Raw genomic sequence first — 18835 nt, forward strand, 5'->3', positions numbered from 1 at the left:
CCCTGCGCCTCTTGGTTATTGAGGAGAAGTCATTTAAATATTTTAGCCTATTTGACCCATGTGACCTCAAATGAAAGTCAAGGTCATTCATTTGAACAAACTTGGTAGCCCTTCACCCGAGCATGCTATATATAGGACCAATATCAAGTCCCTGGGCCTCTTGGATATTTAGAAGAAGTTGTTTGAAGATATAGCCCATTTGACCCATGTGACCTTGAATGAAGGTCAAGGTCATTTATTTGAAGAAAATTGGTAGCCCTTCACCCAAGCATGCTACATGCCCAATATCAAGTCCCTGGGCCTCTTGTTTATTGTGAAGAAGTTGTTTGAAGATTATAGCCTATTTGACCCATGTGACCTTGAATAAGGTCAAGGTCATTCATTTGAACAAACTTGGTTGCCCTTCAGTCCAGGATGCTACAGGCCCAATATCAAGTCCCTAGGCCTCTTGGTTATCGAGAAGAAGTTGTTTAAATGAAAAAGTTGACGCTTCGGGCAGGTCAGCTAACAAATGATAGATTTCCAAGATAATAATAATTTGATAGAAATAAGCCGATATTTTTCATTCAGAAACAAAATATGGATGGAGAGTGACTATTACAGTCCATACAGCCTCAGTACCGTGACAGAGATTGGGTACTACTGAGAATACGTACAGAAACAGGTTATCCATTATGTAGTTGTAGTCCTTTCGACTCCTGTCAGGCAGGTAACATCCAGAAAATACAATTATAGCATTCAGGCCATCACCATAGTAACCTGTAAACAGAGATTACAAAGACATTTCAATATAAGGGGAAATAACTCATCTATCACCTTTTTCAGGGCTGTTCTCAGCAGTTTGTGATTTAGGAAATATTGTCTTTTTTTAAGGAAGAAAATTGGCCCATGGACAGTGATTTCAGGAAGTTGAATACCCAGAAAGGGGTCATAATTAAGCTTAATTAATCCAAGGCTTTGTGAAAAATCAGCATCAATCTGCCGACTTGGAAATGAATCTACAGGACCAAGGTATGGTGGACAAACAACCAGAAGGACAGGACAAGTAATTGTTGTTCTCTTTCTTTATAAGAGGGAGAATAGAGAGATTTTAAATCTTAACACACTTAACTTGCAGTAGGAAAACATACAGACACTGTGTCATAATTTTATCTCCGCGAGACAAAACTCTCTTGAACGGTTCAATTACCTCCGTGAGACAAAACTCTCTTGAACGGTTCAATTACCTCCGTGAGACAAAACTCTCTTGAACGATTCAATTACCTCTGTGAGACAAAACTCTCTTGAACGATTCAATTACCTCCGTGAGACAAAACTCTCTTGAACAGTTCAATTACCTCTGTGCGACAAAACTATCTTGAACGATTCAATTACCTCCGTGAGACAAAACTCTCTTGAACATCAATTACCTCCGTGAGACAAAACTCTCTTGAACGATTCAATTACCTCTGTGAGACAAAACTCTCTTGAACAATTCAATTACCTCTGTGAGACAAAACTCTCTTGAACGGTTCAATTACCTCGGTGAGACAAAACTCTCTTGAACGGATCAATTACCTCCGTGAGACAAAACTCTCTTGAACGATTCAATTACCTCCGTGAGACAAAACTATCTTAACGGTTCAATTACCTCTGTGAGACAAAATTCTCTTGAACGGTTCAATTACCTCCGTGAGACAAAACTCTCTTGAACGGTTCAATGATGGTGAGATCAATTTTCTGTTCTCGACCAGAGATTTCGACAAGTCTCCATAGTTTGGCATCCTGTCTCTCCTCCTCAGCAGTGTATTGTGGGATAGGTTCAGCTGGGCTCTTAATGGGAGTGTCATCTGAAAATAAGGATTTTCACAAATCTTGGCCTTTATGAAGATTTTTTTTTTAGTTCTTAGTAACAATATCAAATATGAAGCATTGTTACATTAACCTGATAGATACACTATTATGACTATAGAAAATGTCTGTAAAGCATAAATGCCCCCGCTGCCAATTGACACCTCAAAACACAGTTTGGTGAGGATCACATCAGCAGTTCCTGAGATTAGCTAGTTATATCAGGACGGGACATGAAGGGACAGGACGGACAGGACGGACAGGACGGCAGGACGGACATGGGTAACATTATATACCCCCTATTTCATGGCGTCTATCAGTCTCTATTAAGACTATTTGATTACAAATACTGAGAAGATTTTTCAAAATGAACAAATTGTGATGAGAAAAGTATTTGCTGTGATTACATATATAACAGTTTAAACAAGTTAATTCAGGAAATGACAGTCCCCTGGGGGATGTAGGCGGAACATAGGGAATGTAGGTCAGAGTGACCTAATTTTTTAGATGAAACACCACCTCACCTATGTAAAAACATAATTGTGAAGCAGGTTTTGTTCAGAATTATAGATCCTCAACTTACTCTCCCATTCGAGTTCCCCGAGAAGCGCTGGGTCAAGGTCATTCCCCATGTCCTCAGTCAGAATGTTGTCATTGGCAGCCATCTTCTTTTTCTTTTGAAGGTCAGTCATATTGGAAGGCCTCACTTGTAAATAATCATTATGTTTAGTATAGATACACAATAATCAGAAGTAACGGCAAAACTATACAAACGGAATAACATCTGTTTTAAAGGTTGTTTCTCCTGGAACACCAATGACAATGACAATTTGTTTATCCTCGTAAACAGTTTTGGTTTGTTTTTGTTTAACGTCCTATTAACAGCCAGAGTCATTTAAGGACGTGCCAGATTTTGGAGGTGGAGGAAAGCCGGAGTACCCGGAGAAAAACCACCGGCCTATGGTCAGTACCTGGCAACTGCCCCACGTAGGTTTCGAACTCGCAACCCAGAGGTGGAGGGCTAGTGATAAAGTGTCGGTACACCTTAACCACTCGGCCAACGCGGCCCCCTCGTAAACAGTACAGTGCAGAGAATAAGACAAATGGATAACAATGATACATGGTAAAACAGGATGGACATCAGTATTGTGAATTAATTATCTCATTTATATCATTTATCTGTCATCAGGCCATATGCATGTTCCCACCAATACATTGGTATTGTCAAAATCAATCAGGTCTCAAACTCTGTACTACTGCTGGAGAGAAATTTATACTGAATATACCTTTTTTCATGTAATAGCACTTAATTTGTAGTCTTGATATTTTTCATAAATGCATATTTAGTTCAACTACATCATATATGAACCGAAAGAAACTGCAAAATGAACTGTGAAAGGAAATGTAATGAAAATGAAAGTGAGAGGTTGTGACGTCATAAATCGTGAGTGATTGCAATATGGCAGGCATAAAGCCTCCATAAAAATGATGCGGGAGTGATTGATGGTAACTAACAATACCATGACAAACAGCAAACAAATCTATACATTCCAGATGACATTCATACAAATACCTTTGGCACACTGCTGATCTGTTTTTTCAGCTCCCTTTTTATTTTATTGAAAAAATTGACACCGTCTCACAGATTCTGTAGTGTAGCAGACACATGTCACATTGGCTGTTAATAAGCGGACTACAGTAGCTATAGACCAGTGGAAACAGGGCCACAATGGTTGTAGACCCACACTGCTGATTTTTTTACACAACCAAGAAACACTTTAATATTTTAATATATACCTGAATTGCAGACTGAAAGTAAAATTACACCATACCTGGTCCTTCTCCCTGACTCGAACCACTACTGTGCCGCGACCTTGACCCTGAAGATTCTGACGAGTCATCGTCATCCTCTTCCACAGTCGGCGGCATCCCTGGAATGTCGTCATCCTGCCATTCCTCCGAAAATTCAATGCCACGCAGACGATCCTGAAGCCACCATTAACATGATAATATAAGGTCACAAGAACATTGTTATAAGTTAAGTTCATACTTAACTCCTACTGTCATGTTGTCAACACACAATAAAGAGTTTTAAACATAAATATAAAATTTTCTTCTAAATTCTTTTATTGTATTCCAACTTAAATGCCATGAATTGGATGCCGTCAATGTTCAGCTGTTTGAAAGGTCATATATAGAAAACATCTATAAATATCAGCTTTAAAGTCTTTCAAATCTTAACTCACAATCTAAAGTGAAGTGGTACAGAAGGAATGGAACCAGTATTAAACTCAAGGTAACTCATACCCAGCGGTCTTATATATACTGACATTGAACTTTGGCAACTCTTCCTCAATTCATTCTGTTCAAGTTATAAAAATATTTGACCTTTGATCAAATGAACTTGATCTTTCGTCATTTCAATTTCTTACATTATTTGATGTTAAGCTTCATAGACTAATGCCATTACAAAATATGTCTTGGAAGCATGAGCTTACAAAAACGGGATCTGGCTTCTGCTTATATCAACGGAGCTATATGGCCCTTCATTCATAATTGGTAACGATGTCCTGGTACGGGTATAAGAACAATTCACGATCTTTGAAGGAATTATGATTTAAGAAAGTGCAATCATTACAGCACATTAAGTGAATTATCAGGTAAATAGGGGCTGGGGGTTAAAGGGTAGGCTGGGGCCTTGGGGGCTGGGGGCTGTGGGCTGTGGGCTAGAGGGCTCAATGTGGCTGGGGGCCTGGGGGGTTAGAGTGGTGGACGGAGTCTGGGACTGGGGCCTGGAACTGGGGCTTGGGGCTGGTGCAGCTGGGGCCTGGGGGATGAGGAACTCAATATGCTATGGATATAAGTTATTTATGGGGCACTTGATCCTGAGACCTTAGGTTCTTTCACTTTCAACAACAAGGAAAAAGAAATTTACAAGCTCTGGAAAACAAGAGATCCCAGAGGGATCTTGGCGCCCACCATTGAATGATCTTCATAGGTTCCATGTCAGATTGATCTTTTCTCTACTTTTCCCTTCATTTTACTAATCTGTGCAAATTTAGACATCCCTCCAGTACTTTTCAAACAAGGGAATCCTAGCTATATAAGAAATTTGAGATTTAACGATAATGGCTGTTTGTTTGCCAAGTTGTTTTCCGGACAGACTGGTCCAAAAATGCAATGCAAGTGACCAAGGGAAACTTACATATGAAATTTCAGAAAGATCCATTCAGTACTTTCTCAGAAATAGTGATAACAAACTTCAATTGTCAAAATCCAAGATGGCTGCCTGTCGGCCATGTTGTTTTCAGATTGGTCTCAAAACGCAATATGCATAACTAGGCACCAAGGGAAACCTACATATGAAATTTCAGAAAGATCCCTTCAGTACTTTCTCAGAAATAGTGATAACAAACTTCAATTGTCAAAATCCAAGATGGCTGCCTGTCGGCCATGTTGTTTTCAGATTGGTCTCAAATCGCAATATGCATAACTAGGCACCAAGGGAAACTTACATATGAAATTTGAGAAAGATCCATTCAGTACTTTCTCAGAAATAGTGATAACAAACTTCAATTGTCAAAATCCAAGATGGCTGCCTGTCGGCCATGTTGTTTTCAGATTGGTCTCAAATCGCAATATGCATAACTAGGCACCAAGGGAAATCTACATATGAAATTTCAGAAAGATCCCTTCAGTACATTCTCAGAAATAGCGATAACAAACTTCAATTGTCAAAATCCAAGATGGCTGCCTGTCGGCCATGTTGTTTTCAGATTGGTCTCAAATCGCAATATGCATAACTAGGCACCAAGGGGAACCTACATATGAAATTTGAGAAAGATCCCTTCAGTACTTTCTCAAAAACAGAGATAACAAACTTCAATTGTCAAAATCCAAGATGGCTGCCTGTCGGCCATGTTGTTATCCGATTGGTCTCAAAACGCAATATGCATAACTAGGCACCAAGGGAAACCTACATATGAAATTTCAGAAAGATCCCTTCAGTACTTTCTCAGAAATAGTGATAACAAACTTCAATTGTCAAAATCCAAGATGGCTGCCTGTCGGCCATGTTGTTTTCAGATTGGTCTCAAATCGCAATATGCATAACTAGGCACCAAGGGAAACTTACATATGAAATTTGAGAAAGATCCATTCAGTACTTTCTCAGAAATAGTGATAACAAACTTCAATTGTCAAAATCCAAGATGGCTGCCTGTCGGCCATGTTGTTTTCAGATTGGTCTCAAATCGCAATATGCATAACTACGCACCAAGGGAAATCTACATATGAAATTTCAGAAAGATCCCTTCAGTACATTCTCAGAAATAGCGATAACAAACTTCAATTGTCAAAATCCAAGATGGCTGCCTGTCGGCCATGTTGTTTTCAGATTGGTCTCAAATCGCAATATGCATAACTAGGCACCAAGGGGAACCTACATATGAAATTTGAGAAAGATCCCTTCAGTACTTTCTCAAAAACAGAGATAACAAACTTCAATTGTCAAAATCCAAGATGGCTGCCTGTCGGCCATGTTGTTATCCGATTGGTCTCAAAACGCAATATGCATAACTAGGCACCAAGGGGAACCTTCATATGAAATTTGAGAAAGATCCATTCAGTACTTTCTCAGAAATAGCGATAACAAACTTCAATTGTCAAAATCCAAGATGGCTGCCTGTCGGCCATTTTGTTTGCCGATTGGTCTCAAAATGCAATAGGCATAACGAGGCACCAAGGGGAACCTACATATGAAATTTGAAAAAGATCCCTTCAGTACTTTCTCAGAAATACAGATAACAAACTTCAATTGTCAAAATCCAAGATGGCTGCCTGTCGGCCATGTTGTTATCCGATTGGTCTAAAAACGCAATATGCATAACTAGGCACCAAGGGGAACCTTCATATGAAATTTGAGAAAGATCCCTTCAGTACTTTCTCAGAAATACAGATAACAAATTTCAATTGTCAAAATCCAAGATGGCTGCCTGTCGGCCATGTTGTTATCCGATTGGTCTAAAAACGCAATATGCATAACTAGGCACCAAGGGGAACCTTCATATGAAATTTGAGAAAGATCCCTTCAGTACTTTCTCAGAAATACAGATAACAAATTTCAATTGTCAAAATCCAAGATGGCTGCCTGTCGGCCATTTTGTTTTCCGATTGGTCTAAAAATGCAATATGCATAACTAGGCACCAAGGGGAACCTTCATATGAAATTTGAGAAAGATCCTTTCAGTACTTTCTGAGAAATAGCGATAACAAACTTCAATTGTCAAAATCCAAGATGGCTGCCAGTCGGCCATTTTGTTTTCCGATTGGTCTCAAAATGCAATATGCATAACTAGGCACCAAGGGGAACCTACATATGAAATTTGAGAAAGATCCTTTCAGTACTTTCTGAGAAATAGCGATAACAAGAATTGTTTACGGACGGAGGGACGGACGGACGGAGGGACGGAGGGACGGAGGGACGGACGGACGGACGGACGACGGACCACGGACGCAGGGCGATTTGAATAGCCCACCATCTGATGATGGTGGGCTAAAAAACAAAACAGAGGAATTTCATTTGAGATAAAACTGACGTGCATTATCACCTTCAGTACATTCCCAATCAGGACAAACCTATACCTTATCTAGATCTTCATCTAACTACGGTAAATGTTCTCCAACTTTGATGTTTGTTTTCTTTTAATTACAGTAAATACCATTTACACTTGAAATAGACTACATGCATGCATCTTGCACACAGGGGAGGCCGTCCTTAAAAGACCTTAGCTGTTAGGATGTTTAACAATAGAAAACTAAACCAAGAATTGAAATAGAAGTATCCATCTGTTATGTTTGATTCTTTAAATTAAGGTAAATATATTTAATCAATGATTTTAATCAGTGATAAATTTAAATATCCTTTTATTTTTCATGTTACCAAAATATGTATACACACACGTGTAGTTGGACGACATTATGATTTGGAAACTCATATTTTGGTTTGTTTTTGTTTAACGTCCTATTAACAGCCAGGGTCATTTAAGGACGTGCCAGATTTTGGAGGTGGAGGAAAGCCGGAGTACCCGGAGAAAAACCACCGGCCTACGGTCAGTACCTGGCAACTGCCCCACGTAGGTTTCGAACTCGCAACCCAGAGGTGGAGGGCTAGTGACAAAGTGTCGGTACACCTTAACCACTCGGCCACCGTGGCCCCAATTGGAAACTCATATACCCAGGTAGATGCTATATTTATTCATTTACTTGAAACTCATATCTTTTTTTTTAAACTTAGACTTAGAGACTCATACAGATCCTGTATTCATAGATTCATCTAAAATTAATTAACTATACAGGGACATATGACTACTGAAATCAACCTAGAAAGAATATCTAAACACAGTATTTTTTGCCGGTTCAAATTATAAAAACAATTTCAAACTGAAGTAAAAATTACTTTTGCTAAACTGACTATTTACAAGTCAGCTGACAATACCTTGGAGTTAGCAGTCATGGATTCGGCTGGCTTCCCCGGCTGACTATTCTCCAGCCCCCATGTTGTAGATGTTTGTAAGTTAAGACAGTCAACAGCAACTTTAACCTGAAACATTTGAACAAAAAGTCAAAGACATTTGTAGGATTGTATAGACTATAGTCTAAATCTCTACACCCTGTCCATGAAGGTCAAGGACATTTGTGGGGTAGGATAGTCTAAACTAAATCTCTACCTTGTTGCATATGGTCAAGGTCATTTGTTGGGTAGTATAGTCTAAACTAAATCTCAATCTTGTCAAATCAGGTCAAGGCCATTTGCTGGGTTGAATATAGTCTAAAACTAAATCTCTACCTTGTCACATAAGGTCAAGGATATTTGTTGGGTGGTATAGTCAAAACTAAATCTCTACCATGTCACATAAGGTCAAGGATGTTCATGGGGGTGTATAGTCTAAAACTAAATCTAAATCTCTACCTTGTTACATAAGGTCAAAGACATTTGTTGGGTGGTATAGTCTAAAACTAAATCTCTACCATGTCATATAAGGTCAAGGATGTTGTATACTGGTAGTCTAAACTAAAGCTCTACCATGTTGCACATGGCCAAGGATGTTTGTGGGGTCATAGAGTTTTAAAGCATAGGGTCACTTCCTACAATTGTACATGTGTTACTAAATAAAAGGCCCATGAGTCTGGAGCCCTAGATGACCAACTGTACCATATTATTTAATACTTTATAAGACCCTAGATCTCTGTGTGAATACCAAGAGGAGAAATAACCAGTATGATTAATAAAAAAAAATTCAATAAAAAAAAATTCCATGTAAAATTTGTAAAAAGAATTCTAAAGAACTGCAACTAAGTACAGAAAGAGGTAAGCAACACTTTTAAAACTTTAATTAAGCATTCCGATCATCTTTCCAAGAAATAGTTTTGATATACTGTAGGGACAGGTGCCGTTATTAGGTAGAATGCGGTAGTGTTTTATGTTGCTGTGACATAACAAACGATAACAACAAAGTAAAATACCAACATGTACACGTGTATATGTTTATATATACACATATCACCGGAAACCAAATAAAATAATTACATGATGTTGATAATATATCATACATACACCATAACCTTTAACCCTATATTGACCATTTAGATATGAAGTACACAGGATATCTAGTGTTGTAATGACCGAAAATATAGGAAATGATAAAACATTACCAGCTACACAGGATATTAATAAACATTTACAGCAGAAATTATTTCCGAATTTCCACATCGTGAAAATGTTTGTCTCCTGTGGTTTTATAACACTAGACTCGGCTCCGAATATCAAATCAGGATTCCAGCTATGAATATCTCCATTTGCTCAGCAGTGCCACTACATAACCTTACCACCAAACAAAATAGAAAGTTATCAGAACACAATCCTCACATACCTGGTAATTCGTGTTTGTAGTGATACGAAAAACATGTTCATGACATAGTTTTTGTCTGGCGTCACTATATTAAGTACATTATTGACGTCACAAAAATTTCTCCTACCAGATTTAAAAACCTAATTAATCAACATAACTTGTAACAGTTTATGTAGTTATGTTGTATTAAAGGTTAATATGCTCAAGGTGGTATATATTGATTAAATTGCTGAAATTAAATTGATGATTTTGTGATTATTTCCACGAACTATATTTCTGCTGGAAATGATCTCATATTTACTTGTTTGTGATATATGTCATAAGAAAATTTAAATTGGTCTATATTATTCAGACAGGACTCGATCAGCCTGCCCATCTGGCCCTTTGTTGTATTATTTTGGAAATGATTCCGAGCAACAATAACTACAGTAACAAAGCACTATTAATGTCATAAGTGTAGAAGTGTCTTAGCGTAGTTATTTTTAATCCAGACTGAGTTTTATTAGCCACCTTACTTGACAGCTAATGATATAAAGGCTGGTGGGAATTCCCCTTCAACCTTTAGTTATCCGTATCAGGGTGCATTCCTAGATAGGTCGCTATTATATATATATTTTTAGCCCCAGTGTCTGAAAAATGTTGTTCATTAATCCTTCCTATTGCACAATTAAGGTCACAGGATGTATGCATACGACACCAAAGGTCGATGGCAGTAGATGTAGGTTCAATAACGCAGGCAGGATATACAATATTGCATTGCTCTTCTGATCACAAAGTTATAAGGATATAAATATATGATGATCATTAGGCCTAAAGACCAGAACATAAATAACTACATATTTAATGATATGTTCCCCAGAAACCAGAACATCATTATGTGGTACATTATAACAGTGATTTGGTGTTTATGATGTATGAATTACCAGTAATTACCCATAATCCATGACTGGTAATCAGTGTTAATGTGGAGCTTGTTTTCAGTTAATAAGAGGTGTTTGTAACCTAGGGAACCTGCCATGATATAATTTGTACATAGACTAGTTTATGTCTCTAGAATATTAAAAATTAGACATAAAAACTGGTTAATGTCTCTAGGGTATTAAAATTAAGACATAAAACTGAGCTTTACAATTTTGGTCTCTAAAGGATATTGTCTGATGCCATGTTTAGCAAGGGGAGATAATCTTAAGGGATAGTAACCAAAGGCAACAGGAATCTGATTAATATTGAAGTTTGTAAAATGTAACTAATGATAAGGCTCAAAACGATCCTTCACAGGAAAACTTGTAACTTCCCAATATATATACATGTACATACTTGTATATGTAGAATTTTAAATGAATTTTCATTTCATGTAGTGTAAGACTTTATTTTCCTAGCCTTGGCAAGCAAAATTTAAACCAAAACAGATTTCAGATTTTTTTTTATAAATCACATAACTCAGAAAACTAACATTTTGACAAGTTTTACAGTCAAAATGTGGAGAGCTTAATCAAAGGGAGACAGCCATTTTGTTGTGCCATTCACAATACACGACGCCATGATCACATATCATAGTTCATATGAATCACAATGGATTACACTCCAGAGTTTATTACACTCAGTAATGACAAGCAAATATATCATACGGGTAAATTCAGGGGATAACAGGTCAGCTATGTGAAAAATCATTATTTTCACTTTAAACATTTTCTCTGTCTTTCTCTTTTCTTCTCTTGCTCTCTCTTTTTAATGTTATTCCAAACATATTGATCACATGACTTTTTCTTACTAGTATGGGATGGGGTATTTTTGTCTCATTTTGGGAAGAATATTGGTGAATTGGAATAGATTTTTTCAGGAGTAAACTGCAAATTTGGGAATTTTTTCTTTAATATAAAATAATTTGAATTAGGAAACGCCCTGGACCACTGTAGGAATTCTGTAAAAATCATACCCAAATATACAGGTATACATAACATTGTAAGAGCTACAAATTCAAAAACCTAAACTTAATCTCTCTAAAATCATACAGTTTAAAAATCTTCCTGTATATAACTGTATGACGTGTGACTAGATGAAACAAAGCTCAAAGCATTTCCCAACAGGAAGCTAGTCAAGTGGTCTGTCCTTCATCCACTGATCATGAATAGACCGGAACCTAGAGCTCATGTCCTCATAAATAGAGAATTGTACAACTTATAATACATTCAGGTCATAATTTCCTTATTCTAGATATGTCATATAATATGATGTTTTCATCCCAAAACGCTTGTCTCATGCATAAATGTACAACTTCAAACACTGAGGTTGACGCCCTATTTTCCATATAAATTGTATATCATTTAAAATACATTGAAAGTGTCCATTCCCTGAAAGTGAGCCTCACACATAACATATATAACTTCTAACACTTAGATTGATGCCTGATATCCACATATGTATATATGCCATAATGACATTGAACTTTCCATCCTCAAAAGTTAGACCCTACAAAAATGAACCACTTGTAACACTGCAGAGGTTTACGGCCTATTTTCATATATTATCATACGCATGATATAAATTTCCATCCAGAAAGCCAGTCCATACACGATATACAAATTCCATCACTGAGGTTGACATGCTATTTTCACATACCTGCTATATTGAAATAACTATTGAAGATGTTTCCTTCCACAAAAATTTGTCCAAAACATTATGTACAACTTCTAACACTGAAGTTTACCATCATCAAAAAATGTACAACTTTTAACACAAAGATTTACCCATACCACAAAATGTACAACTACTAACACTGCAGTTTACCCTCACCAAAAATGTACAACTTCTAACACTGCAGTTTACCCTCACCTAGAAATGTACAACTTCTAACACTGCAGTTTACCCTCACCTAGAATTTACTAACACTGCAGTTTACCCTCACCTAGAAATGTACTAACACTGCAGTTTACCCTCACCTAGAATTTACTAACACTGCAGTTTACCCTCACCTAGAAATGTACTAACACTGCAGTTTACCCTCACCTAGAAATGTACAACTTCTAACACTGAGAAGTTTACCCTCACCTAGAAATGTACTAACACTGCAGTTTACCCTCACCTAGAAATGTACAACTTCTAACACTGCAGTTTACCCTCACCAAAAATGTACACCTTCTAACACTGCAGTTTACCCTCACTTATAAATGTACAACTTCTAACACTGCAGTTTACCCTCACCTAGAAATGTACAACTTCTAACACTGCAGTTTACCCTCAACTAGAAATGTACAACTTCTAACACTGCAGTTTACCCTCACCTAGAAATTACTAACACTGCAGTTTACCCTCACCAAAAATGTACACCTTCTAACACTGCAGTTTACCCTCACTTATAAATGTACAACTTCTAAGACTGCAGTTTACCCTCACCTAGAAATGTACAACTTCTAAGACTGCAGTTTACCCTCACCTAGAAATGTACAACTTCTAACACTGCAGTTTACCCTCACCAAAAATGTACACCTTCTAACACTGCAGTTTACCCTCACTTATAAATGTACAACTTCTAAGACTGCAGTTTACCCTCACCTAGAAATGTACAACTTCTAACACTGCAGTTTACCCTCACCAAAAATGTACTAACACTGCAGTTTACCCTCATCTAGAAATGTACAACTACTAACACTGCAGTTTTACCCTCACTTATAAATGTACAACTTCTAACACTGCAGTTTACCCTCACCAAGAAATGTGCAACTTCTAACACTGAGAAGTTTACCCTCACTTAGAAATGTACTAACACCACAGTTTACCCTCACCTAGAAATGTACTAACACTGCAGTTCACCCTCAACAAAAAGTGTACAACTTCTAACAATGAGAAGTTTACCCTCACCTAGAAATGTACTAACACTGCAGTTTACCCTCACCTAGAAATGTACTAACACTGCAGTTTACCCTCACCTAGAAATGTACTAACACTGCAGTTTACCCTCACCTAGAAATGTACTAACACTGCAGTTTACCCTCACCTAGAAATGTACTAACACTGCAGTTTACCCTCAAATAGAAATGTACTAACACTGCAGTTTACCCTCACCTAGAAATGTACTAACACTGCAGTTTACCCTCACCTAGAAATGTACTAACACTGCAGTTTACCCTCACCTAGAAATGTACTAACACTGCAGTTTACCCTCACCTAGAAATGTACTAACACTGCAGTTTACCCTCACCTAGAAATGTACTAACACTGCAGTTTACCCTCACCTAGAAATGTACTAACACTGCAGTTTACCCTCACCTAGAAATGTACTAACATTGCAGTTTACCCTCACCTAGAAATGTACTAACACTGCAGTTTACCCTCACCTAGAAATGTACTAACACTGCAGTTTACCCTCACCTAGAAATGTACTAACACTGCAGTTTACCCTCACCTAGAAATGTACTAACACTGCAGTTTACCCTCACTTAGTAATGTACTAACACTGCAGTTTACCCTCACCTAGAAATGTACTAACACTGCAGTTTACCCTCACCTAGAAATGTACTAACACTGCAGTTTACCCTCACCTAGAAATGTACTAACACTGCAGTTTACCCTCACCTAGAAATGTACTAACACTGCAGTTTACCCTCACCTAGAAATGTACAACTTCTAACACTGCAGTTAACCTCACTTAGTAATGTACTAACACTGCAGTTTACCCTCACCTAGAAATGTACAACTTCTAACACTGAGAAGTTTACCCTCACCTAGAAATGTACTAACACTGCAGTTTACCCTCACCTAGAAATGTACTAACACTGCAGTTTACCCTCACCTAGAAATGTACTAACACTGCAGTTTACCCTCACCAAAAATGTACTACTAAGACTGAGGTGTCCATGGAGGACCACACATATAAAACTATTGTGATAATTCACATCTTAAATGTCAAGATTAAGTGCTGCCACATACATTTAACTGATTAAATCACATATTCATGGCTTCAAATTTGAATCCTGACTGAAATGTTCTTGTCCTGGCCAAGAATAAGATATCAACATAAAATTTGTGATGATCTGTCATACCTTGTTTAGGAGACTAGCCAGTCCAGCAAATGTCCTAACCTCCGGTATAGATACCCTGTATGGGACACTGGAGGAGAAATTTCTGACATATTTGTAGAAGGCTTGGTACCTGCAGATAATGGCTATCTGTTTGTTGATATTATAAGCTGTGTATGTACACCCTCCCAGGATTGTCTCAAGTCAGCTTGATATTTTACTAAGAAATCTACACAGTTAGGTATTGTTAGTTTACCCTCCTTTATACAGCTGTATATGTGCCAAGTGTATGCTAGGACAACATGTATATTATCCCCCAGAAAAACTTCACTTAGTGTGTACATTCTAATTGTTAAAAGATGCCGGATTTCTACCTCAATTTTGAAGATAAATTAGAAGCAAAACTTCTTCTTTTCACAGTATAACCTAGCTGGCAAAACAGGCCTGTCTAGTCTAGATCTCTGTCTATACCGACATTAAAACTTGATCCCCGTAATTACAATTGTCCTCCTAACCTGTCTATACCGACATTAAAACTTGATCCCCGTAATTACAATTGTCCTCCTAGGACCTTTTTTTTTGTTTCCTCTCAATCCCTGTCCAGCACAACTCTGATATTAGGTTCTGGTACATGTCTCTAGACCCTGTCTATACCAACTCTTATAGTTTGGTCTTATTAGTCTTGTCTATAAAACCTGTCTATACCAACTCGTATAGTTTGGTCTTATTAGTCTTGTCTCTAGACCCTGTCTATACCAACTCTTATAGTTTGGTCTTATTAGTCTTGTCTATAAAACCTGTCTATACCAACTCTTATAGTTTGGTCTTATTAGTCTTGTCTATAAAACCTGTCTATACCAACTCTTATAGTTTGGTCTTATTAGTCTTGTCTATAAAACCTGTCTATACCAACTCTTATAGTTTGGTCTTATTAGTCTTGTCTATAAAACCTGTCTATACTGAATATGATATTTGATCCTAGTATTAACTTAATCTAAAGTATTGAAAACCTGTCTAAATCAGACCATGTCTATACTGAATATGATATTTGATCCTAGTATTAATATAACTTAATCTAAAGTAGTGAAACCTGTCTAAATCAGATCCTGTCTATATGGGTATACTATTTAATCCTGGAATTAACTTAATCTTAAGTATTGAAAATCTGTCTAAATCAGACCCTGTCTATACCGACTCTAATATTTTGCCATGCAATTAACTTAACCTAAAGTAGTGGAAATCTGTCTAAATCAGACCCTGTCTATACCGACTCTAATATTTTGCCATGCAATTAACTTAACCTAAAGTAGTGAAATCTGTCTAATTGAGACCCATTCTATTATAAAAACCATCACTGCATGTTTTATGTTTAGCTGCTCTTTGTGTATAAATCACATGCAAAATTCAATCTTAAGTTTCTCTTGTTAAACAACACAATAGAAATTTCCTACATAATGGGAAAACTCCAGGCAAAAGTAAAAATAAAATATATTTCACACATAAATGCATAAAGACAGTTAGACTGTCTGGTTGATATATATATTTTCTGACTAAAGGTCATGCACATTTCAGCAGCTTGACATGTGCAATATCTCCCTGGGAAATCCTAAACCGTTGGTCAGAACTGGACGCTAAGCATTTCCACATGTCTCTACAAGGGGTCAAACCTAAATGACTAAACAGATTATTTGTCCAGTACATAAATAATGGTGGATGAGTCACAAGAGAACAGATGGTTCTCCATAATGTCTCTGTAATGAGACTTAAATCCTCTCCAAACTATACAGAGCTGTTAAACTTTAAAAGTATACAACATAGATAATCATTAGATGATAAAGCTGACAACTTGATCTTCCCAAAATACACTATTAATACTTTATATTTTTTAAGTAAGCACTAGAAATCAGTGAACAATTAAATCCCTAACAGGTTTTTTTCAGAGGAATTTTCGGGGCTGAAAGTCAGCCCCAATTCCAAAATGAAATAAATATCAAAGTTGATTTCACAAAATATCAAGTGTGTTCCTGAAAATTCACTTCCTAATTCATGCAACTTTTTCCCAAAATAGACAAAAAGGCCCAGCCTATACAGTCATAGTCTAGGGAACACTAAACCTTGTCTGATGTTAAAGATGAAGTTTTTATAAACTTACCTCAGAGTACAGTATTACCAGTATCAAAAGGTCATGTTTGGCCAAGTATCTATAAATATTTTCAGAGAAGGATTAGTCCAGCTAGGCTGAGTCGTAATATTGACAATCTAATGTCAAGAATCAACTTCCTTCTCAGCACAGCTATCGGGTCCTAATCTATTACGTGGTTACTATATATATAACTATAAAGTACAATAGCAGCCCAAACTTAATAAAGTAATAAATTATGACCAGCTCCTGTGCTTCAACAATAAAACATCTTATAGACTTACCTCCAGGTTTTTGTGATATTTAATCCACAGTAAAACTTTCCCCCTGTATATAAGTTATGTGTTTACCTAGAGTAGCGGATCACTGCCTCTGTAGGTCACCACCACCCCTGAATGCTGCTGCTTCTACTCCTGATGTAACTTCCTACTGTACCCCAACACCCCCTGGGGATTCCTAGGGATCAATTAACCGGCCCCTAATTAACTCCCTCAGCACTCAAAAGAGACTATAGCCCCTTGTCTGAGAAACTTTATCCACTGAGAAAAACACTGCCAGGGGCTGATGATGCAAAAAGTTGGTGAGCACTTCCTGTGACTAGACAGAGCAGAGGGCTCCCCACAGGGTACATGTTTGGTGATAGACAGAGGCTCCCATGGGGTAACTGTGTTTTCATTTGATGTATACAGTCCATATGAAAATTGAATAAAATATACATTTTGAGCTTTTGAATTTACACGGATTAAGATATTTGAACATGTATTGAAACTATATATCCTCTTTTTAAATATAATGCAAAAAAACATCTTTTTAAAAAACAAAACATCTATTAAAACTATGTATGATAAGAGTTGTTAAAATTGAGATATTTCACCTATTTTAACTGTAATTTAGATTGAATCTAATTATATAAATCATCTTTTAAAACTTTACAACACCTATATAAATATATCAAAACTATATAAAACATATTAAAATCTACATACCACCTATTAAAAGTATATTAAACCTATAAAACCACTTTACATAAATTAAAATTTTGAAACTATCAAAACTTTTAAAACTATCAAGAATGTAAACCTATTAAAACAGCAAACTTATTAAACTGTAAACATATTAAACTGTTAACCTATTGAACTGTTAAACTATTAAACTGTTAAACTATTAAAATGTAAACATATTAAAACTGTAAACCTGTTAAACCGTTTACCTATTAACATGTAAACCTATTAAACTGTTAAGATATTGAAGTGTTAAAATATTAAACTGTTAACCCATTAAACTGTAAACATATTAAAACTGTAAACCTATTAAACCATTAACCCATTAACATGTAAACCTATTAAAACAGTTAACTTATTAAACTGTAAACCTATTGAACTGCTAAACTATTAAACTGTTAACCTATTAACATGTAAACATATTAAAACTGTAAACCTGTTAACCATTTACCTATCAACATGGAAACCTATTAAACTGTTGACCAATTGAAGTGTTAAACTATTAAACTGTTAACCTATTAACTATAAACATATTAAAACTGTAAACCTTCTAACACTGTTAACCTATTAAAACTGTAATCCTATTAAAACTGTTGACCTAATAAACTGTTAACCTATTGAACTGTAAACCTATTAAAACTACACCTATTAACTGTAAACCTACGAAACTGTACACTTATTAAACTGTACAATTTATCAAACTGTAAACCTATTAAAACTGTAATCCTATTAAAACTGTGAACCTATTAAAACTGTAAACCTATCAAAACAGTAAACTTATTAAACTGTAAACCTATGAAACTGTTAAACTTTTAAACTGTTAACCTATTAAACTTTTAACCTATTAAAACTATAAACCTATTAACATTGTAAACCTATTAACACTGTTAACCTATTAAAATAGTAAACCTATTAAAACTGTAAACCTATTAAAACTGT

At 36.4% G+C, this 18835-nt stretch overlaps 1 protein-coding gene across 3 annotated transcripts in view; it reads right to left on the reverse strand.

Moving 5' to 3' along the window:
• The window catches only part of LOC117315717, a 70810-nt gene that overhangs the window by 10169 nt on the left and 41806 nt on the right, over positions 1-18835 (reverse strand). For all 3 annotated transcript variants that reach the window (XR_004529750.1, XM_033870070.1, XM_033870069.1), the window contains exons 11-15: positions 8327-8431; positions 3663-3816; positions 2414-2536; positions 1668-1829; positions 657-759 (exon numbers count right to left, since the gene is read on the reverse strand). Coding sequence is in view for 2 of the 3 variants with exons in the window: in XM_033870070.1 (XP_033725961.1) it covers positions 657-759; positions 1668-1829; positions 2414-2536; positions 3663-3816; positions 8327-8431 (647 nt within the window). In the remaining variant the exon portion in view is untranslated. The remainder of the gene's footprint in view (positions 1-656; positions 760-1667; positions 1830-2413; positions 2537-3662; positions 3817-8326; positions 8432-18835) is intronic.

This window comes from Pecten maximus, chromosome 17, assembly GCF_902652985.1.
Source record: "Pecten maximus chromosome 17, xPecMax1.1, whole genome shotgun sequence".
NCBI lineage: Eukaryota > Metazoa > Mollusca > Bivalvia > Pectinida > Pectinidae > Pecten > Pecten maximus.